Raw genomic sequence first — 22,902 nt, 5'->3', positions numbered from 1 at the left:
TCTGTATCTTGACAGATATATCTTCATTTCTGCCAGGGATCTGCTGTATAATGGGAGTAATACAAAACAGAGATGGAGCCCTGCTTTCAGTGAACTAGTGAGGAAGGCATGCCTTGCAACGCCTCCCCACTGCCGCTAGGGGTCAGTCACGCAGAAAGGGTGTGTGGAAGAGGAAGGCGGGGCGCGTTGGATCCTCGGAGGACATTCGCCGCGTCGCGATTGGCGGAGCCGCTTGCCCATCAAAGGCGCGGGAGGCGGGAGGAAAGAAAGGGGGATGTCGATGGAGAGCGCGTCTCCTGCCTGGGGTCGCTGAGGGGAGTCTGGAGCCTCCGTTTGGGCCTCGGCTTCCGTGGAGGGGGCTGAGGCGGGCGTGCTTCCTCCCTCCTTCGCTCCTTCCCTCATGGAGACCTCAGCGACCGCCTCTGCCACCTCGGGCCCCACGCCGGGCCCTTTCCCCCCGCTCTTCCCGCCGGGGCTGCACGGGATCTATGGAGAGTGCCGGCGCCTCTACCCGGAGCAGCCCAACCCGCTGCAGGTCACCGCCATCCTCAAGTACTGGTGAGTCAGGCCTCGGGAAGGGGCAGACAAAGGCCCGAGGGGCCTCCACAGGCGCCCCCTTCGCTCAGGCTGCGTCTGGGCCAGCCTGGGCCCTCGAGGTGTTTTGGACTCCAACTCCCACCATTCCTAACAGCCTCAGGCCCTTTCCTTTCACCCCTCAGCCGCTTAAGCGGCAGAGGGGTGAAAGGAAGGGGCCTGAGGCTGTTAGGAATGGTGGGAGTTGGAGTCCAAAACACCTCAAGGGCCCAGGCTGGCCCATGCTTACTTTACACTATAGAATGAATGAGGTTTGACACCACTTGACCTGTATTTTCTGTTGGTCATGGAGGTTTCTGTATAGGAAGTTTGGCCCAATTCTATCCAGGTGAACTATAAATCCCAGCAACTACAACTCCCAAATGTCAAGCTCTATTCCCCCCAAACTCCACCAGTGTTCACATTTCACATATTGAGTATTCGTGCCAAGTTTGGTCCAGATCCATCATTGTTTGAGTCCAAAATACTCTCTGGATGGAGGTGATCTACAACTCCGAAACTCAAGTGTCCACCAAATCCTTCAAGTATTTTCTGTTGGTTGTGGGAGTTCTGTGTGCCAAGTTTGGTTCAATCCCTTCATTCAATTGGTTCAATTCCATCCTCTTCGATTGTAGTTTAACCACAAAGTGCTGGTTTTTACCTATAAAGCTCTTTATGGTTCTGGATCAGCTTAGTTGTCCGAACGCATCTGCCTCTACGTCCCACCTCGTAACTCATCCAGGGAGGCCCTGCTCTCCTTCCAGCCAACATCGCAAACATGGACAAGAGACAGGGCCTTCTCGGCTGTAGCCCCCTGCCTGTGGAACGCTCTTCCAAATGAAATAGGATCGACTCCATCCCTCCTGGCGTTCAGGAAAAAATTAAAATCTTGTTTTTGGGACTAGGCTTTCGGACAATAAACATAAAGCAGCACTTTGACTGGAAATGGATTGGTAAGGCCATATGTATGAGGATATGGTTTTATGGTTCTATCAGTGGGTTCATGGACTGAGTATTGTTTTAATGACTTATGATAATTTGGTTATAATTAACTGCTATTGTTTTAACTCTGTATGTATTTGTGGTTTTATACTGTGTTATTGATTGTGGCATCAAATTGCTGCCTTTGTTAGCTGCTCTGAGTCCCTCCCCCCCCCCCCCGGGGTTGAGAAAGGTGGGGTAAAAATGCAGTAAATAAATAAATAAAATAAACAAACTATAAGTCCTAGCAACAACAACTTGCAGGTGACATAATCAATGCCCCCCCTCCCCCAACCTCACCAGTATTCGAATTTGGGCATGCCAGGTATGAGTGCCAAATTTGATCCAGTGAATGTAAATACATCCTGCATATCGGATACTTACATTACGATTCATAACACTAGCAAAATTACAGTTATGAAAGTACCAACGAAAATAATTTCAGTCGTGGGATCACCGCAATATGAGGAACTGTATTAAGGGGTCGTGGTGTTAGGAAGGTTGAAAAACACTGGTGTAGATGCACACTTGGATTTCTAAAGTGACCAAAAGTTGTTTTCTATTTATGGGAGGGAGGATCTTTTGGAAAGCTCGAGGAAGTGCTTTGAATTCATGGCTGCTGGTGGTGTTTGATTGGGAGGGGGTTGTTTTGATGGAGACATTGAGGGGTTTGAGGATAGAGGGGTCAGCAAGAAAGCTTACATACTTATATTTCTTCTTACATATTGTTGTCCACATTGCTCCCCCCCCCCCCCGATGGTTAAACTGCTGAGCTGCTGAACTTGCAGACCGAAAGGTTGGTGGTTTGAATCCGAGGAGTGGGGTGAGCTCCCACTATTAGTCCCAGCTTCTGCCAACCTAACCGTTTGAAAACATGCAAATGTGAGTAGATCAATGGACTGCTTCTGCAGGAAGGTAACGACACTCCATGCAGTCATGTCAGCCACATGACCTAGGAGGTGTCAGTGGACAACGCCGGCTCTTCAACTGAGAAATTGAGATGAGCACCAATCCTCAGAGTTGGACACGACTGGACTTAATGTCAGGGGAAAACCTTTACCTTTGCATATTGTTGTCTGTATGTGGCATTTGAAGTGCTTCTGTGAGCTGCCCCAAGTCCCTTTGGGGAGATATTGGCAATTAGATTTTCTACTTTTATATTTTATACAGATTTTAGTTGCTGAATGTGTTTTTTAGGAGGCTTGATTGATAAGAAGTTTTAGTTAATGTTGTTTTATTTGTGTATTTTTAATCTGTTCATTTTAATTGGTTTGTCAGTTTGTTTTATCTTGTTACTGCACATTTATGTATTTATTTATTTACCATATTTATACCCTGCCCTTCTTAACCCAGAGGGGACTCAATGTGACTTACATATAGGCAACTATTAAGTGCCTTAGAGCAGCATACAATGAAAATAAAAATTTAAGATTGAAATTAATACACATTAAACAGGTAAAAACATTACATCCATTACGAAAACCACGCCATCCACAATTGTAATCTGGGACTATCCAGTAGTCTTTCTGTAAAGACTTTCTGTATATTTATGTCTTTATTTTGCATATTTCTATCCCATCCTTCTCACCCAGAAGGGGGGACTCAGGGTGGCTTGCAACAGGCAACCATTTCATGCCATCAAACAGATTCATAAATAACAATTGCAATTAAAACAGTAATTAAAATGTTAAATTATTAAAGCATTCATTGAAAATCACACACATTCAAATCCTAGTCCAGGTCAAACCCATTGCCAGTAACATAGGGTCAGTATCAATCTCAATTGCTGCATCTATTGTTTGAAGGCTTGGCCCCATAACCATGTTTTAAGTTATTTTCTTAAAGTTACGGATAGGAGGAAGGGGACTGATCTGATGTCACTAGAAAGCGAGTTCCACAGATGAGGGACCACCACTGAGAATGTCCTGTCTCTCTTCCTCACCAATCGTGTTTGCGAGGATGGTGGGACTGAGAGCAGGGCCTCTCCCCACAATCTTAACCTTCACGGTGGTTCGTATTTGTAGTGAGAGATACAGTTGGGCAGGTAAACTGTATATATTTCAGATTTCAATATTAATGGCAAAAATATGTAGTATGATTTTACATAGGATCTGTACTACATTAGAACAGTAAAGACAAATATCACTTATGTAAAATAAACAGTAAATATTAAATAACAAAAAAAGGTGAAAGTCATTTCACATGTTTCATATCCTTCTATTGCGCTTGTTTGAAGGCTTGATTCCAAAGCCACAATTTCTCTCTTTCTGAAGGCCAGGAAAGAGGGGGCTGATCTTATATCACTGGGAAGGAAGCTCCACGGCTGTGGGACCACTAATGAGAATGCCCTGTCTCTCATTCCCACCAGTCATACCCACGAAGGAGTTGGAACAGAGCAGGGCCTCCCCTGACAATCTTAATCTCTAAGGCGGTTCATAGGGGGAGATGTGTTAGGACAGGTAAGCTGGGCATGGCATTGAATGTTTGCAAATTTGTGTTTTGAAAGTCACCCAGAGTCCCCTTGGGGAGGGTTAAAAATAAAGTTTGTTTTATTATTATTACACTACTAAAAGGGGGTGGCGACTGTGGTATTTATTTGGAAAAAAAAATCATTTTATTGAATACACAACCAACAAATATACAAAAAAAATCCATACAATATCAATATAAACACACCAAACACACTAAAGCAATACCGATCAAACACCTTCAGTTTAGTTTTCCACTTCTCATCATCTTCATTGTCTACTCATATTATTCTTAAACACAAATATATACATTGGTTTTGTTATAAAATAAACACTTGTCATGTATTTACCACATAATATATATTCTGAGGTATTGTCACCTTATTTGCAACAAAATTTATTTGACTGCTTCTAGACTCTACCTCAAGTTAACCAATAGAAAGTTGTGGTACCATAAAATTTCCCAATTCATATCCCACAAATAAAATCACATATCAATCTATTAGTTCTGTTCAGTGGCGTTTGTCTCACCAGTGTTCTTCTTTCCATCACCCCATGTCATTTATCATAAAAATTGTTAGCAGGCAATCTTTTCAGGTTTTTTTAAAGTCAGAAACAACTGCCAGTTATCTTGAAATCTTTGTATTTATTTGTTTTTTAAAAGGCAAGAAACTTTATCAAATACGGCTATCTGTTTGTCAAATTCTTTTTGTCTCTTTCCCAGCTTGTGGCATCATTCAATTATTTATTTATTTATTTATTTACTTTATTTGTATACCGCTCTTCTCAGCCCTTGGGCGACTCAGAGCGGTTTACAACAGTTTAGATATACAGAATACAAAATCATTATGCATTTAAAAACAATTACTAGTATTATATTGCATTACATTACAATATTATAAATATTATATGTATATACAATATATTATATTATAACATATTATTAGAATAGCACAGGAGACAAGGTGGAACTGTCCCCTGGCCCCTCTTTCTTCGCTCTGGCCCAGAGCGGCAGTTGGTGCTGGGGGGAGGGGTCCCCAAAGGATGGCAAATGCAGGAGACAAGATGGTGCTGTCCCCTGGCCTCCCCTCAATGTTGTTATGAATTATAATCCAGAATTTTTGGGCTTTAGGCCATGTCCATGACATATGGTAAAAAAATTCCTTTTTGATGGCATTTCCAACAAACCCTACTTAAAATACTGGTGAGGATTTTTCTTTGGGGGGGGGGGGTGGTATAGAGGATGATATCACACTGTAAACAAGTGAGTGAAATGTCCAGATTTGGATCTGAATTGGGATGTAGCTTTTAAGAATTTGGAGAGGTTCCTATATGTGTATGTTGTAGTCAGGCGACAGGTTGATGTGGCGTGGCTGACAAATGGCTGCGTTTGCTAGGAAGCGGCCTGAAGTACTAGTTGTTATGGTGAAACTTGACAGGTCTGATGAATTGAATCTTTCTTTACTTTTGTGATCAGTATTCATCGTTTTCTCAAAATGTGTAACAGACTAATAAAAGTGTAAGTAATGTCTGTTAAACATCTTTGAGGATTAGCTGAGAATCTTTACTTTTACTGAGGATAAAACTAATAAAATACTTTAAATATTTTCTGAGTATTTGACACTTGATCACTGCACATTTTTCACAAGTGAGTGCATAAACTTTGAGGAGCTTTCTGCATTCAGTCTCTGCAATATCTTTTATGATATCCTGTATCATACTTTTCAAAAGAAACACATTCTTTTCTCTCTAGCCATTTTTCTCTATGCTACTTTCTTTTTTCCCTACCCTTCTCTTACAAAGAAAACTAGTGTGTAACTGACTTTAATACAGATTTTCTATGTTTGATAGTATGCATGTTGGTGATGATCGTGGCTAGTCTATAGAAATTATTTCAATAACATTAGTTAACAGGTACATATTTATTCAGAACTATACACTATGTTTGTACGTGTGCCTATCAACTTATGATGAACCAATGAATTTCATAGCAAAGTATACTCGGAGGTGGTTTTGGCAGTTCCTTCCTCTTAAAGGTAACCACAGCCCCTAGTATTCTTTGGCAATGTTCCATTCGATTACTAACCAAGGGTGATCTTGCATAGCTTCCAAGATCAGAAAGGATCTCATACCTTCAGGGTATTTATGGTAAGCCTCTCTCAATTTACACTTTGATATTTCCTGTACATTACCTGGCTTCTTTTACTATCTCATTTGATCATCCATCCCATTAATGATCTCTGACTTGATACTCAAATATTCTTTCTGACTGAATAGGCAGTTCTGCTGGACCTAGTTTTTTGATGACAAATAAGGCAAAGATTACTGCAGACGCAGGCTGCAGCCAGGAAATCAGGAGACACTTACTTCTTGGGAGGAGAGCAATGACCAATCTTGATAAAATAGTGAATAGTAGAGATATCACACTGTAAACAAAAATCCGCATAGTAAAAACAATGGTTTTCCCCGTAGTCACCTACGGATGTGAGAGCTGGAGCTTAGGGAAGGCTGAGTGAATGAAGATAGATGCGTTTGAATTGTGTGTTGGAGGAAAGTGCTGAGAGTGCCCTGGACAGCGAGAAGATTCAACCAGTCCATACTTCAAGAAATAAAGCCTGACTGCTCATTGGAGGTAAGAATAGTAGAGGCCAAGATGACATACTTTGGCCACATCATGAGAAGGAAGGAAAGCTTAGAGAAGACAACAATGCTGGGGAAAATGGAAGGAAAAAGGAAGTGTTGGGGTTCAGTCTGAGTTTGAACTTGAACCTGATTCTCTGTTTGTTCCTCCTGATGCTAATGAAAATATATTTACTGATGCTAATGGAAATGTACCTTTTGATGCCAATGCTCCTGAAATTAGTGAGGAAGAAACTGCTGTAGGTTTGGAAAATGCCAGTGTTCCTGAAATTAGTGAGGAAGGAACTTCTGTAGATTTGGAAAATGAAAGTACCAGTGTTCATGAGAATGTTTCAGAGGGAAGCCTTGAACTTTCCCTCCCTTCTGCACCTGTTAACTGTAATGACAACAGAAGGGGCCAAATTTGGCAAGATAGAAATAAATCACTCAGCTTGCGTCGATCCTCCTGAATTCAAGAATTAAAAACATTGGCTTCAAAGAAGAGGGGCGGTTCACGGAATCAATTATTGGGTTTTAATTGCCTTCCGCCGGGCTGACTGTCTCAGTTCAGGCATCGTTTCAGAATTGATGAAGACCTTGGCAGCTCTCCCGGTTCCCTGGCCATAGCTTGGGAAGATTTCTAGGATATCAAGTATGGTTAGTGAATCACTAAACAGGTTCCAGTATTTTGCAGTGTGGCTTTGGGTTTTGTTCTTGTGCATTTAAATTCATGTTTGCTGATTTTGCTGTGGCTTTTGACTTGCATTTTTCCTTTATTTTGAAACCATTTTTTCTTCAATAAAAAGGGATTGTTTTTCACAAGTCAAGTGTGGTGGATAGTTATCTTAGGGCCTCGTTCTCTGCTCTGGATTGCAACAGGAAGAGGAGCTGACCAAGGGCAAGATGGATGGATGGTATCCTTGAAGTGACTGGATTGACCTTTAAGGAGCTGGGGTGGTGACGGCCAACAGGGAGCTCTTGTGTGGGCTGGTCCATGAAGTCACAAAGAGTTGGAAACGAATGAACAACAACAACAACAAAGGCATGGATAGAATTGAATATGGCTTGTTGAGACTGATGGACTGACATAAAGAGGAATTGTGCTTTGTGTTTGGCATGCTAATTTGTAAGATGAGAAAAGCAGTGTACATAGGTTTTGGGCTTGAGTGTTATCAGTATGCCGATGACACTCAGCTGGTGCTGAAGATGGAAGGCCGACCGGACTCTGTACCCGATTGTTTCCATCAGTGCCTCGAGGCCGTTACTGGATGGCTGCGTGCCAGCAGGTTGAGGGTGAATCCAGCAAAGACGGAGATCCTATGGCTGGGTGGACCGGGCAGTGGGGACATCCATCTGCCCACCCTGGATGGCGAGGCGTTACGCCCGTAATCATTGGTAAAGAGTCTGGGAGTCCTTTTGGACCCTCTGCTGACATTGGAGGCCCAGGTCTCCGCCGTGAGCAGAACCGCCTTCTTTCACCTGCGGCAGGCTAGACGGCTGGCCCCCTACCTGTCCAGGGACGACCTAGCTACGGTGATCCAGGCCACGGTCATCTCAAGACTGGACTACTGTAATGCCCTCTACATTGGCCTCCCTCTGTCGGTGATTCGGAAGCTCAAGTTGGTACAAAACGCAGCTGCTCGGCTTCTTGCGGGAATTCCGATGAGATGCCACACAATACCAATCTTACTACAGCTGCATTGGTTACCAATTGAGCACCGGATCACTTTCAAAGTGATGGTACTCATCTTTAAGGCCTTGCATGGTCTGGGGCCAATGTATCTGAGTGATCGTCTCACCCCCTACCAACCCCAGAGATCCCTCCGTTCTGAGGACCAAGATCTATTGGAAGTCCCCAGTGTCAAGACCTTGCGTCTAACAGCTACCAGACGCAGAGCCTTCACAGCAGTGGCGCCATCAGTCTGGAATGCTCTGCCACCTGAAGTTCGTGCCCTGCGGGACTTACCAGCTTTCCGCAGGGCATGTAAGACATACCTGTGTGAAGAAACATTTTCTCCTCTAGTACAATAGTTGTCTGTGTTTCTATAGTTGTGAAAATAAAAGGAAGTGATGTGGACCTAGATGGGAAGGGAGAACAAATAGTCCTTGGGATGAAGCTGGTTGAAGAGTGCCAGGAAATACTGAGATGCAGGGGTCTGGCACATTACGTAGCATATGTGAAGATGTGGATAGGGAGTCAGGGAAGCACAATACCTTCTCTCAGTGCTTCTCAAAATATCTGATGTGGGGGTCCAGGAAATATTTTTCCACTGTGCCATTTGAGTACAATTATTCCTTTCATGAAAACCTTTTAGAGACCAACAACCAATGGTTCACTACTTTAAATAGCACTGCCTTGTTTGATACAGAGAAAGGTTGGCCTGAACTATAATTGTAGGTTATTCACAAATGCCTCTGACTAGGTTTTCAGAGCTAGAAGGATCGAGAATTATAGTGTTAAAGCAGAATTTCTCTGCTGGGGACAGTGCCACAGATGAAATGTACTGAGAAAGCTGTGAAGCCATGGGTTGTGGTATGTTGGCCATAAGCAGAATAGTACATGTGAGAATGGGCCATAACCTTTGCTTTGTCTTGCAAAAAGTTGCAAATACAAGCTTGGCTTATTGTTGATTGCCTTGGGCCAAGCATCTTACAGCCAGAAAGCTCAGCCATCTGGAAGTTACCAGGGAGGACTAGTAACTTACTTCAGTTGAAAATAATCTAGAGAGAGTAAAGGCAGAAAATTGAAGAGCTCCCTGTTAGCTAATGGTACCAAATTGATTCTCCAGTACAAGGGTGCCAAACTCATTTTTACCAAGGGCCACAGCAATCTTATGGTTGTTTTCAAAAGGCCGTTTGTAATTGTAAAACTGTATAAATGTAACTATGTTGCTCTAGCATTGAAAGTCACATAAAATTACACGGTGGGCTGGATAAGGCCCACAAGTCTTGTGTTTGACGCATGTGCTCTAGTATGTGTGTTGTTATCTTGGACCAAAAGTTCATAAGCTATTACCCGAAAATCTCTGCTGTTACTGTCCTTCTCGTGTCTGATTCAAAGAATATTCCATTTGAGCTGGAATCACTCATAATATTGCAGTTGTAGATTTTGTTTGCTCTTTTGTGGATTTGGACTTTGTTTTGTTCTAGGTCTTGTTGATTTGGAGGGAAATACCTCTCAGGGAATATTGAACAGAAAGGCTACTTTTTAGTGAAGGGAGGGAGATTAGTCTGCCAGTAGAAGTGAAATCAAAGGAACCCATCACATGGATGAGGTCCTGCGGGGCAAGCCCGGCGCCCCGGCTCACCCACAATGAATGCCTTTCCATCCCACACGGGGAAGAATCGCCGCCACTGTTTGGCCCCATAGTTTTCTACGGAACATGGGAAGCCTCCCATATTCCAAGGGAAGTCTCCTTCGCCACTTCTGGGACACTTCTTCCATGGGGCCCCACTGGAAGTTGTAGAAAGACATGTGATGGTGGGCAGTGAAGAGGAAGTGTCTCGAAAGCATCTGGCAACAAAAGCGGAAACAAAACAAAATAAAATAATAAAGAGGAAGGAGACTTGCAGACCAGATTTTCATCCTCACTGCCCACTGGTGGTCAGTGGCCCAGGTTAAGAACCACTGTTTTAATCATGGATGCTTTTCTATTTTTGCTTGCTATAGATAGTGTCTTTCTGAATTCTTCCTTGACAATGTCCCTAACTTTAGTCTGGAGATCTTCTGGCTTCTGGTCAAAGAACACAATTATTTGAAAAATTACTTGTTAAGTGCCATGAGCTTGTGGGGAAGGCAAGTGTTGAGATATTCTAAGATACGTGTTTACTCTTCATCTCTTTCATCGACTGAAAAGAGAGCTGTCTTATGCAAATTTATATCATAGTGTAATATTTTGTATTCAGATGATTATGCTGATGGCATTATTCTTGTTTGGTTTAAAATATAGAGATGTGTTTGGGAATAACAACTAAAGTAAACAAAGTGCTACAATAGAAATTATTTAATACTGCTGTATTGATAGTCTCTCACTAAAGTGTGTGGCGGATCATGACAGGCAGTGATCTAATCTTCATGCTTTTCTTCTGTTTCATGCTCTTTCAAGTAGTGCTGATTAAGTGTTTTCAAAATGTTTGTAGCATTGCACCTGGATTGTGTTGCTTGCAAATATTGCCCTTTGTCTTTGAGGCTAATGTTCTTACTGCCAAATTATTCCCTTGGATGTAGGAGCTTAAAAGGCTTCCATTCTCTGGTAACTTACTTTTCTAAAGATAATTCTGTAAATGTATTTGTTCTTATTGTTATTCATTGAGATTATAATAATAGCAGCGAAATGTCTTTTATTGATAGTAATAGAATACACATAGCTATGAAGCAGATAATGTATTTTATAAAAAGACTAGAATATTCACACCTCAGTCTGATTTTGTTCAGCACTTTGTTCAGGAATTCATAGAAAACCTATAAGAAGAATCTGGTAGAATATTCACTTCTATAGCAATTTTACTGCACTAAACACCTTCCATGTAATTGAAGTTTTCATGACTGCAAAATATTGTCCAACAAAGAGAAAAATCTGGATAGGAGGTAAAAATAAATTATCAAGATTATTTCACTCATTGAAACATAGAGTTGGAAGAGACCAGAAGAACCTTCCAGTCCATCCCCATTCTACCATGCAGGAGCACACAATCAAAGCATTATTGACTGGCGGCCATTATGCTTTATTTAAAAACCTCCAAAAAAGGAGACTACACCACACTCTGAGGCAGCCTATTCCACTGTCAAACAGCTCTTACTATCAGGAAGTTCTTCCTAATATTAAGATGGAATCCCCTTTCTGGCCATTTCAGTTTACTACTCTGTATCCTAGTCTGTAGAACAGCAGAAAACCTGTTCAATCCTTTTAAATGACATCCTTTTAAATATTTAAACATGGCTAGCATTGGATTATGATTCTGGAGACCAGGACTTCAATGCCTACTTAATTATGGAGACCCACTGGGTCAACTTGCATAAATCACACTCTCTCAGTCTCAGAGAAAGGCAAACTCTCTCTGAACAAGTTTTGCCAAGAAAACCTCATGATAGATTTATAGCCTTATAGTAACCATAAGTTGGGGGCAATTTGAATTCACACAGCAACAGATATATGCAGGCCTAATTATTTAAACTCATATGGTTAATTGACTTAGACTTTTGACTAATGTTGCAAATCTTAGTAAATGTTGTGGAACTTTATATTCTTCACGTGCCATTCATACCCTATCATTCCATGTATATAGAATCTATGGATACAGGATGGATTGCAGTTGTAATGACAGAGGGCAAAATTCCTGTTTGCTATTTTCCTGAATGCCTCTGTTTCTTAACATTGAGCTGCAACTTACTATTGTTTTTCTTTTCTTTCTTAATAGGTTGGGTGGACCAGATCCTTTGGACTATGTCAGTATGTATAGAAATTTAGGGAGTCCAACCGAAAACGTTCCTGAGCATTGGCACTATGTAAGCTTTGGATTAAGCGATCTGTATGGTGATAACAGAGTGCACGAGTAAGTCTTTAATTTCTGTTTATGGTATATGCACAGAAATAGAAGTAGCTTTGCCTAAGGGATTTCTCAGGCGAGGTCTCCCAGGACACTATGTTGTAAGATACTACTTTTTAACAAAACAGCTTCATTACTATTGTTGCATTTGGGTGCTCCCTGAGTGTTGGGGACCAGGGTGTCAAGAGACATTCCTGAAAGCCTCTATGACCCCCCTTAAATGGGATCAAATTGCAGCTTCTTGCAGGTAGGAGTATGACAAGAGGTCATTCCTTAAAAAGAACTAATATAAGAAATGGATGGTGGAGGGTTTGTATAAGATAGCAGTTCTTAAACTGTTCTTTGTGGAGCACTAAGGGGTCAGTGAAGCATACTGAAGAGTTCCATGCTTCCCTCCTCCTCCCTCCCAAGCTTTCCCTCTTCTTTCCTGGTCCCCCTCCCTCTCTGCCAAAAGCCTTTTCCTCTACCTCCCTCACTACCCAGAACCTTTCCCGCTCACCTTCCTTACTTCCAGGACCCTGTTTCCATTGCACCACACAGAGGGTGTTATCATGCGCCAGCCCCTTTATTGTGCTTTTAAAAAATGGTGGGGACCACTGAACTCAACACTGCTGCTGAAGCTAGGATTCAAGCTGCCGGGAAGGAGGCCTCTAGCACTGGCCAGCAAGTGTCTACTACTGCTACTGCTATGAGGGGTAGACTCCATAGGGAAGTGTCTCAGCCCTGAATGGTGGCAGCGGGAAGAGAAGAGAGAGACAGCAGACAATACATGGAGCCTGGAAGCTGAGGGAAGGTCTACTCCCTTCAGAAACATATTGGAACTCAGAGCATATCTGTGAGACTTGTGTGTGTTCCTCCAAAGCAGCCTCCTCCTCCATGCTCTTGTGTATTGTGTAAAGGAGGCATTCAAGCCAAAGCTCCTAATAATGGATCAGTCCCTATGGGGCAATGAACAACCCTGTCAAAAAATGTCTATGTCCCAGCATCCTGACCCTCAAAACAAGCCTGGTCTCCCTGCACATTTGTTCTTCAATGGAGACTATGTTGTTGTTGTTGTTGTTGTTGTTGTTATTACTTTTGTTATTATTACTATTACAAAAGCTGAGTGGCCATCAGTTGGGAGTGCTTTGATTGTACTTTTCCTGCATGGCAGAAAGGGGTTGGACTGGTTGGCTCCTGATAAGTTTATGTTGGTTAATTTTTTCTTTGTTTTAAATATTGTATTATTCTTTCTTTTTTGCACTACAAGCTATATATGTGCAATGTGCATAGGAAGTTGTTAATATTTTTTTCAGTTAGTTCACACAAACATTCTCCATCCATCTGCCACTGGCCCAGCCCATTTGTCAAATTTTGATACGCAATGTAGCCCGTGTCCAAAAGTTTGCCCATGTCTGATATATATACATTATATATAATATATAATAAATATAATCTATAAACATTTCTTGGGGCTCCAAGAGAAACATTGCTTCAAAAAGGGCTCTGTAGCTGAAAAAGTTTGAGAACTCCTGGTTTTAAAAAAAACAATGTTAAAATATTTTTAGTAAATCTGAATAAATTAAAATGACATTAAAATTTGAGGCAAATTATTTGAGGTTAATTAAGTGTGCAATACACTAAAATATAATAAATGTGTATGTTATAAAATGGGAAGAATAATATTGTGACTTTGGAGATTCTTCCTACCTCTCATTAGCATGCAGCTTCCGCTGGGTCATTGAAAACACAGTCCACCTCCAACTCTGCCCCCCCCCCCCCCCCGCAGAAAGCATTGTGTACCTCTGTGTAGTGTTTAATAGAGCTAGGAATCACATCCTACAATTGGTATTAAATGGATACAGAAAAGATAGGGAAGGGGTTTTTTGGCCAATTATTTTATTGTAGATAGTCACTGAGTTTATATCTTCATGAAAAGAATGTACAAAGTACATTAATTTTTGCATTTTCTCACATACAATATTTTTTATTTAATGAAGCAATAAAAGCTAAGGATGCACAAATATGCACTTTGTTTTATTTATTTATTTATTTATTTGGATTAGACTAGCAGAGTTACCATACACCATTCATACCCCTATGTAATCATTAAACATATTTTAACAATACGAAAGCATTAAGTGGACTGTGAGAATCTTGGGGTTTCGCTGAGCAATTTTCTACCCCCTGTTTCATGTAAGCTACTGACTTCTCCACTTTTACAGAATGAACATTCATATGTATTTAGTCTTGGACTGTTACAGTACAAAATCTATCTGTGTTAAAGTATTCTGCAGCTTGTATCTATATTTTGACACATGTTTCTGGTGTGTGTTTTAAATTTGAACCATAATGGCATCAGTTTAAGTTTGTTTCTTCTAAGGGTGCACATAAAATAACAATATAACTGCCAGCTACTCTTTTGACTTATGCACTGTTTTGACTTACGCACAGCTCAGAACACCTACCCAGTATTCCTAGTACAATAAACTATAACTTCAGAGCTATTAGCATTTTATTTGCGTGAATGCCCATTGGTGCTGTGACTTAATAGATAACTAAGATGAATTTGCCTTATTTAATCTTCTAGTCGAGAGTTAAAAATACTCTGTTCTAAACAAATAGAGCCATAGGCCAACTAGAAAGTCATAGCAACCAGTGGATCAGTGGTTCTCAGCCTGTGGGTTCCCGGGTGTTTTGGCCTACAACTCCCAGAAATCCCAACCCATTTACCAGCTGTTAGGATTTCTGGGAGCTGAAGGCCAAAACATCTGGGGACCCACAGGTTGAGAACCACTGCAGTGGATGAATGACAATGGCTGTTTGATCAGAAATCAACTGCAGTTCCGCTAGTCTAGTACTCCGTTAGCCCCAATTCCATGGCACACCCAATATTTTTACCCATGTATAATTCTAGAAATTTTAGACAAAAAAATTGATAAAAAACCTGGATAGACTTATTGTAGGTTAGTGTGAGCACTACAGCTTGACTCTTACATATTAAAAAAGGAATAATTTTCTTCTTTGAGGAGAGTGGTCAAACATGAGAACTTGGGAATGCCTAAAAGAAGCACCAATCCTCGCTACTCTCTCTCCTGTAGTGCTACTTCTGGCCTTTTGAATGACTAGAAATCACAGTAGCAATAGTCAGGGGCAGCTAGTCCCCTAAGATGGCTTTAATGCTTTCCCAACTCTGAAGAATGATGCTTGATTTATCCATGGGCCATTCATGTGTCATAGTTTTAACCTGCCCTTGACATATTCATGAGGTTGACTTATACTTGAGTCTACATGGTACTCTCTTACCACAATAAATGTTGGAAATCCACTGTTGTGAGGTGCATGTTGTTTTCAGGTATAGCTCCTTATTATCAGGCTTCTTTTTAAAAAGTAGGATTATGGCTACTTATAATGCAATACTGTGTCACATTATTTTGAAATAGGAACATCTGACTTGAAGTAAGTACTTTGTATTGATTAATATTGGAATTACACACAGATCTGGCAAGTTAGGTGTGAATATTAATGACATATTTCATTTTAATAAGACCCTGCACCTCCTTCCTTGCAGATATTTTCAGGCAGAAGAGAATGGGTTTTCTCTGATTAAATGCTCGTGGGTGTTTCCTCACAAAAGAACCCTATAATGTGGATGAATTTATATAGGAGATGTCATATATATTGAAGAATAGTTGAAAAATCTGCAGATTTAAACATCTTTCACCAGTGCATTTGCCAGTGTGAAAATGACAGCTGTGAAATTAATCTTGTGAAAATAGATTGTTTTACTAAGATTAGTAAGACACCTATTAGGATAAATTCTTTAATGGTTTGCATATAAGGAAATGAAGATCCATACCATGTCCTGAAACAGAACAGTGGTAAAAACAATGACGCAGGAATAGTCAGCTTATCTTTCATTTTAGTTTTATGTCTAAGATTGATAATAACTGTCTTTCTGGTGGAAATCATTTTGAATGTCCCTTTATTTTATAATCCAAAATATATTGTGTCCAGCATTGTTCTCATCTTCTTGTATATACTTGTCTTTTTTACTTCAAGAGGGAAGAGAGTGGCTGTTTCCTGCTGATTCCAATTTTTCTAGAACAGTTTTATAAATCTAAAATATTCAGCCACATGTCTCATACACGAATCTTGCCTCCTTCATGCATACTATCAAGTTACTTTTTATACTTCCTATTCTCTGTTGGTGGTAGACCTCCCCTGCAGCATGACCACCTTGTGGATTTTCTCTTTCTTTTTGGTCTGGTGTGTGTGTTTGGCTTTAAAATGCCATTTGTTTAAGGTAGTTAATGTAAGAGCCGGGCCACCTACAGAGAGACTGCCTTGCACTGTTTAAACTCACACACAATTCTTGGAACTAATACACATCTTTATTGTTAAAGGTTTTGAAATTAAATCTTTTTTTTTTCTTGAAGCATGGAAAGTGACTTGTTCTATGTTTACAGCACAGTAGTTGAACTTACAGGCACTGCTGTTTTTAATAAAAGGAACGTAACTAAATTTGGCTCTGGGCAAGCCTAGTCTGCATGTGATTCAGTGGAGAAGAACTATTCTGCTTTCCAATGCAAAAAAGTTTTTAAATGCAGAATTAAAGTTTTGATGATAATTCAGATTAGGGAAACTGGCAACTGTTTGAATGATGGCTCATCCATCCTCTGTGAATGCTGAGTATAAACTCATAAGCAGCTCTCCTTGCTTCTGAATTGATTCATTTGGTTCTCTTGCCAAAATAAGATCTTGGCAGCATTATAGCTCTGGAAAAATAACTGCATTTTAAAGACTAAAAACAGGGTGTGTAGTTTCCCTTTCTTTAAAGATTTTGAGAGACTAACTGTTGTCTGAGACCTGTCTTCCAGAATATTAGCTCCTATACCAAAACTTTCTCCAAATTATTCAAATTCTGTACCTCTACATTACCAGAACCAAAGTTGCTTGCTTTTTCTTTTCCATACTATTCGGAGTTCCTAAGCTTCAGCACTACTAATCACTCATTTCCTAACTAATCCTTGTTTCCACAACAAGTCAACTTTTTCAAAGTCCAATTATCACAAGGAAATAAAGGGAGGTGAAATCTTCTGATCAGGGGCACAGATAGCAAAACAAACACCACTGTAGTGTGAACTTTTCCCTATGCTATCCAAAGCGTATGTATGTATGTATTTGGCTGGAGTTGTACTTAAAAATGTTCCTTTTCCAACTTACAATCAAATTCACAGAACCTATCTTGTTCATAACTTGGGCACTGCCTGTACTGATTCCATATTTAGCGTTGGATTTCCAACATAATGTTTGACCGTGCTCTCAATGGTACTGTACAAACACCAGTCAAGGTGATCATGCTTAATGGCTGAATCTCCTAAACCAAGTCCCTTGGGTTTATGATTTTGTCTTCCATTGAACAACCAGGAAGACTGTTCTGTCAGTTTGCTGTTTCCATTTCACTGTTTTCTGTTTTATTCTTCCCCATCTCTTGTCTTGGAGAGAAGAGAAAACTTTGGAGTTTCAGTTACTCAGGGTAAACTAAAGGATGGTGAGAGTGGTAAAATATGAAGTCCTGCGCTCTATTTCATTTTACCAAGCTGCTGGTTGTTTTCTTCATACATCTGTTTATAGGCTGTCTTGTAACAAGTAATTGGTTTGACAAGTTGCAGCTTTCTCAGTGAGGCCCAGGAAGACGGTTTTATCAGATATAATGCAGTCTCTTTTTGCAACAGATCCTTAGAAGAAACATCAGTCAGACGAAATGGAATGACATATTTTAATATAACATGAGTTTCATACATTTTACAAATACCAATGTGGTCTGTGTATTGTGCAGTGTAAAAATACCAAGAGGAAATGTTAGGAATATTTACTCATTTGAAAAAAGTGGAGTGTACTCTGATCTTGCCCATCATCCAGAAGAATGTGTGGTACTATGTTCAAAATTTGTGTGAGAGTTTGCAAAAGTAGATGTAGAGAGTTCCAATTAAGAATTAGCCATGAAAATGGGCTATGCATATTTTGAGCCAAAAAACAGATTGAACAAGAGTTAGACTCCCTAGCTAGTGATGATATTAGTTTAGGAATTCTGGAAATTGTAGTTCTAAAACCTTTGCAATTTCTGCATTTGCCTGTAAAACACAGACATTCTCAGAGCCTATCTGAGGAACAACATCCTAGCCTCATTTCCAGAAATCTGAATCAGACTGCAGAACAGTCAGTGGAAAAGAGCCTCCTATCCTCCTCCACCCCTTTCCTTTGCCTAAGTCCCTTCCCTCCCATACGAGCGGTGTTTTGCCTCTAACACTGAGTAAATTGAGGGCCAATTATACTGCCCAACATCTGCCTGTAGCTGTACGTGGGTCACAGTGCTAACATGTTTGAGAGCCACTGGGCAGATAATTGTTTTTCAAAAGTTGGAATTCAATCTGAATAATTGTGCAGATCAGCAGTAGATGGGGTTGGAGTAAAAATTGACTGGAACCCATAAACCCAGGAGTAACAACTCTATGATTAAACCTTTTCCTTCTGTTGCTGTTGTGTTCATTCAAATAGTTTCTGATTTATGGCAACCCTAAAATTGTGGGGTTTCTTGCAATATGTATTCAGAGGGTGTCTGCCTTTTGTCTTCTTCTGAGACTGAGAGAATGTAACTTGTGCAGGGTCACTCAGAGGATTTCCATGGCCAAGTGCGGATTTGAACTCTGGTCTCTAGAGTCTAGTCTAATGTGCATGCGACTGTACCATGGCTGGCTTTGCTTCAGTGCAAAGTCATCCTTATGCAACTGCTTTTGTACATTCGAGGAGGAAAGATAGCTTGTTTATTTTTCAGTGAAAGTTTGATAAAAGAGTAATTATAAAATGGAAAGAATCTGAATGGAAAGGGTTAAGCAGCTTCTTTCCTGCGTCCCTCAGGGCACCGTAGGGCATGCTGTTTTGGATTAAAATAAACAAGACACCATGGAGGAGAGAATCTTAGAATGCCATGTAATGTCTAGTTTGAGCCTGAGAGACCAAAAATAGTGCAAAGTAAATGTCTAACGTTATTGGTTTCATGTAATTTGGCAGTTTGACAAGCATACCTTAATTTTCTGGCCACATGTTTTGGCAGCTTATTTTGAGTTGTTAGTTTTGGAATAATGCATAAGAAAGAGTGCCGCTTGCAGTTGCTTCTAAATAGTTCAAAAACATTTTTAGTGCTGATTCCTGAAGTAGCCTGAGAAGCATCTGTCCCCACATATTATCATATTTTCTGCAAGGATATCATTGTTTTACTGCAATCAATACATTCTGCACCCACAATATTCCCTCTATCTATCAACCTTGTAGCTTATCAAAGTAAGAGGTAAGATCACTCTGTGTTCTTTCTGAGGAGCCCAAGTTAGTTCAAATTCATAGCATTTAAGATTGTTAAACAACAGCATTATTTTCTATGTATTCACAGACCTGACTATAAACTTCCTGGCATCTTGCCTATCTGAGAAGTTGAAGGCAACCTTTGTTTGCTTTTTAGTCATTTTTCAAGATGGCAGCAACATTTTTCTATCCTCAATTTTTGTCTGCTCTTCAAAATTTCTTAAAGATTATTGATAACGATTTTGCCGTTACTTCTCTTAAGTTCTTTTTGTGCAATTAGATCCAGTTTTTCTGGCTCTGGAGATCTGAATTTATTTAAAGTAGTTAGTGACCTTTTTGAAAATTACCAGGTTGAACATTTGTTTTTGAGGAAAAGACCAAGATAAAGCAGATATTGAACAGTACTTGTTTCATTTTTTACCTATCCAACATTCTCCATCTGCGACTTTGCGTGGATTGCGTCTTTGTTTCTTCTTTTATTCCAAACAAACTCTTTTCATGATGCTTAATCTTTCAAGTCTGAGCTCATCCTGATCTGTAGTCTTTCTGACTCTTCTCTCTACAAATATTGGCTGCTCATTTCTTCTTTTCCTTGGTGATTTATCCCTTCCCCCATTTCTTATGCATTTCCCTTTCTAATCTCAGCACATCTCAAAGCTTCTTAAGCATTCACCTTGGTTTTTTTGGTGCCGCCCACTTTTCTTTTTCATTAGAATTATTTGCAGTTGTGCTTTCAATGTCTCATTTTGAATAAACTCACAGTGGCCTGTGTATTGATCAACTCATAGTTTTTAGTCAATTTTCAGACAAAAAATGGTATTCTACACAAGCATATACAATATTTGTGATGCTCCTATCTTCATTTTCTTCCAATGAACTCAGAGCTACAAATATGACTTTTTTCTTGCACTTTTTATCCTCATGATAATTGAAGGATTAGGTCATGTTGAGAAAAAATAACGGACTCAAGATCACCCATTGGATTTCGTGGTCAGTATTGACTTGACACCACACTGTCTTACACTAATGCTAAATGTTTTTAGCACACTGGTTTCTGGTAAAGAATTGCAGGCAAATACAGGGTCTTTGAAACAGAATAATTTATGAATTAGCTTGACACATACTAAGTTTCTGCTGTTGTTAATGCTGAAATGTTGCATTTTTAACTTTTTTGTGTGTGATATCAAACTAAGTTGAAGTAGGATCTACACTAGGTTTATTCCTGGGACAAGAACTGTGCTTATAAAAGAAGTGAAGAAATAGTAGTTATACATAAAATACACCCTAAATCTGTATTTAGAACGATGTTCCAAGCAATATCGCATAATAATGTTTTCTTTCTTCCTAAGTATTTTTTTCCTTCTCGTCTGTTTCATAATCAAGAGTAGCTCTCAATAAATGCATTATAAAGTATAGATTAAAATACAGCACAGCAGATAAAACAGATCAAAATATGAAGGCAAAGAACTGTTGAAGGAAACTGTTTAGCAAAAACACCAAGCAGAAAGAGAGAATTTTCCATTATGACAGCAGAAAAGTCCCTTCTCATTTTCAGTGAATTGTTTCAGTAAATAATTTTGAATTTTTTGAACTGACAAGACAGTAAATGAGTTTATGGAAGAACTCAAAGAAGTAGATATGTATACCCAGGGGCAATCTGCAAAATAATAGTGACTTGGCTTTGGTGACTTAACTTTTCCATTTCTACAGATGTTGTCTTTAGGGATGGGGGAGAATTTAATTTAATAAATGTTGGAAAATTAAAGGACTGGAGGTTTTATAGTTGCTTGTATTCACATAGTCTGGATTAATGTCAAATGCCTCCTAGATTCTAGCCTTACCTTTAGTAGTGGTAGTAGCAATATTCCCACTTTACGTTCAAACATATATTAATAACATAAATTGTGTGTGAGGACATAAATCTCATTGTGTCCAAAAAGATTTATGCTCTGGAAATTATTTAGGATTGAGTTTAAATGAACTGTTGCGTGGGTTCTGAGCTCTGCCAGTGTTATTGTTTCCTGCTCACATTGGGGAAGCTAAGTCTCACTTCTTTCTATAATATGTAATGTCTTTTGCAGCTCGTCTGTTTAATTCTCTACATACCATGATAGCTACAAAAGCCTGAAATACAAATAAATGTATTTTGTAAACTTGGATTAATTGAAGATTTGAGCCCTTGTCTATCAATTTCTGTAATTATACTTTAAAGTAATAAGTAAAATGTTTTTTTGCCATTTTGCAAGGATAAGTAGAGCATCTTTTGTTCTGGAACAAATTCTGGCCAGTTCCTCTGTGGGGATTCTTATTTCTATTTTCCTCTTAGCCCAAGAAAATGATTGCAGTTCTATGTGCAATTTCTCAGTTGTAAGGCTTACCAAATTTAATATTTACTTACAGGTCTTCTGTTTTTTCAGGGGTTAGTGGAAAAGCCATGGCTATAATAACATGCATTTGACAGACTATTTTCCCACCAGTTGTCTCATCGCATAGCTCTCTTTCCCACCTTTAGCAGCAGCTGCTCACAGAGGATCAAGCTCTTGTCCTGCTCCATCTTGTCCTCCTCCTCCACATCATCTTTCCTGGCAACAGCTTTCCCACCTTGGCACCATGACATCTCAGATTTCGCCTGTCCTTCTCTCTGGGACACGAAAGCTGATTTTAGTAACAGGTAGCAACACCAGAAGCAATTTGCAGTTTCTCAAGTCGCTCCTGACATGAAAAAAAAAACATCTTACCTTCCCACTTCAACCTTCTTCTCTTCCTTCTGTTTCCCTCCTGCCAACAGCCCCAACCCATATTGCCTTTTCACCCTTGTCACAGTAATGCCTTGGCCAGATTTTCAAAACTCCTCTGCTTCCCTAGAACATCAAAGCTGATTTTAGTGGCAGCTGTTGGAAGCAGTGGATTGAGCTCTCCCTCCCTCCCTCCTCCCCATCTCTTGCCCTGTTACCAATGCCAACCTATAGCTCCAATTCCTACTAGGACACAGAAGCTGGATTATACACCAGCTATTGGTGGTGGCAATAGCAGACCATAGAGGGGGTGATGGAGAGGTTGATCTGCTGCTACTGATAAAATCAGCTTCAGTGTTCTAGGAAAGTGGAGGGACTTTGAAAATCTGGCTGAGGTGACATGGGACAAGTGGTAAAAAAGGGAGTTTTAGACTGGGGTTGTTGGCAGGTCAGGCAATGAGGTGGTGGTGGTGAGGAGGTTGAGTTAGTGAACTAGCTGCTACAAACCTGCAAATGGTCAAATCTATGTAAGTTAAACCTGTAAATGTGGAGAAGTGACTGTAAAACTCACTTTTGAGCTGATGTAAATGAGACTGTACTGTGGACATCACAGATGCCTTTCTAAACAATCCTGGTTT

General features: G+C 40.0%; 1 protein-coding gene across 2 annotated transcripts in view; it reads left to right on the top strand.

Annotated features, from left to right (window-relative positions):
• The first annotated feature begins 228 nt into the window (after positions 1 to 228).
• The window catches only part of SUFU (SUFU negative regulator of hedgehog signaling), a 98,865-nt gene continuing 76,191 nt past the window's right edge, over positions 229 to 22,902 (top strand). Inside the window, exons 1-2 of one of the 2 annotated variants that reach the window (XM_060768296.2) lie at positions 229 to 558; positions 12,060 to 12,194. In XM_060768296.2, the coding sequence (XP_060624279.2) occupies positions 401 to 558; positions 12,060 to 12,194 (293 nt within the window). In that variant the 5' untranslated portion in view covers positions 229 to 400. The remainder of the gene's footprint in view (positions 559 to 12,059; positions 12,195 to 22,902) is intronic. The other variant, XM_060768295.2, reaches the window with a different exon arrangement.

This window comes from Anolis sagrei, chromosome 3 (assembly GCF_037176765.1).
Source record: "Anolis sagrei isolate rAnoSag1 chromosome 3, rAnoSag1.mat, whole genome shotgun sequence".
NCBI classification, from domain to species: domain Eukaryota; kingdom Metazoa; phylum Chordata; class Lepidosauria; order Squamata; family Dactyloidae; genus Anolis; species Anolis sagrei.
This window is presented reverse-complemented; position numbering and strand designations above follow the sequence as displayed.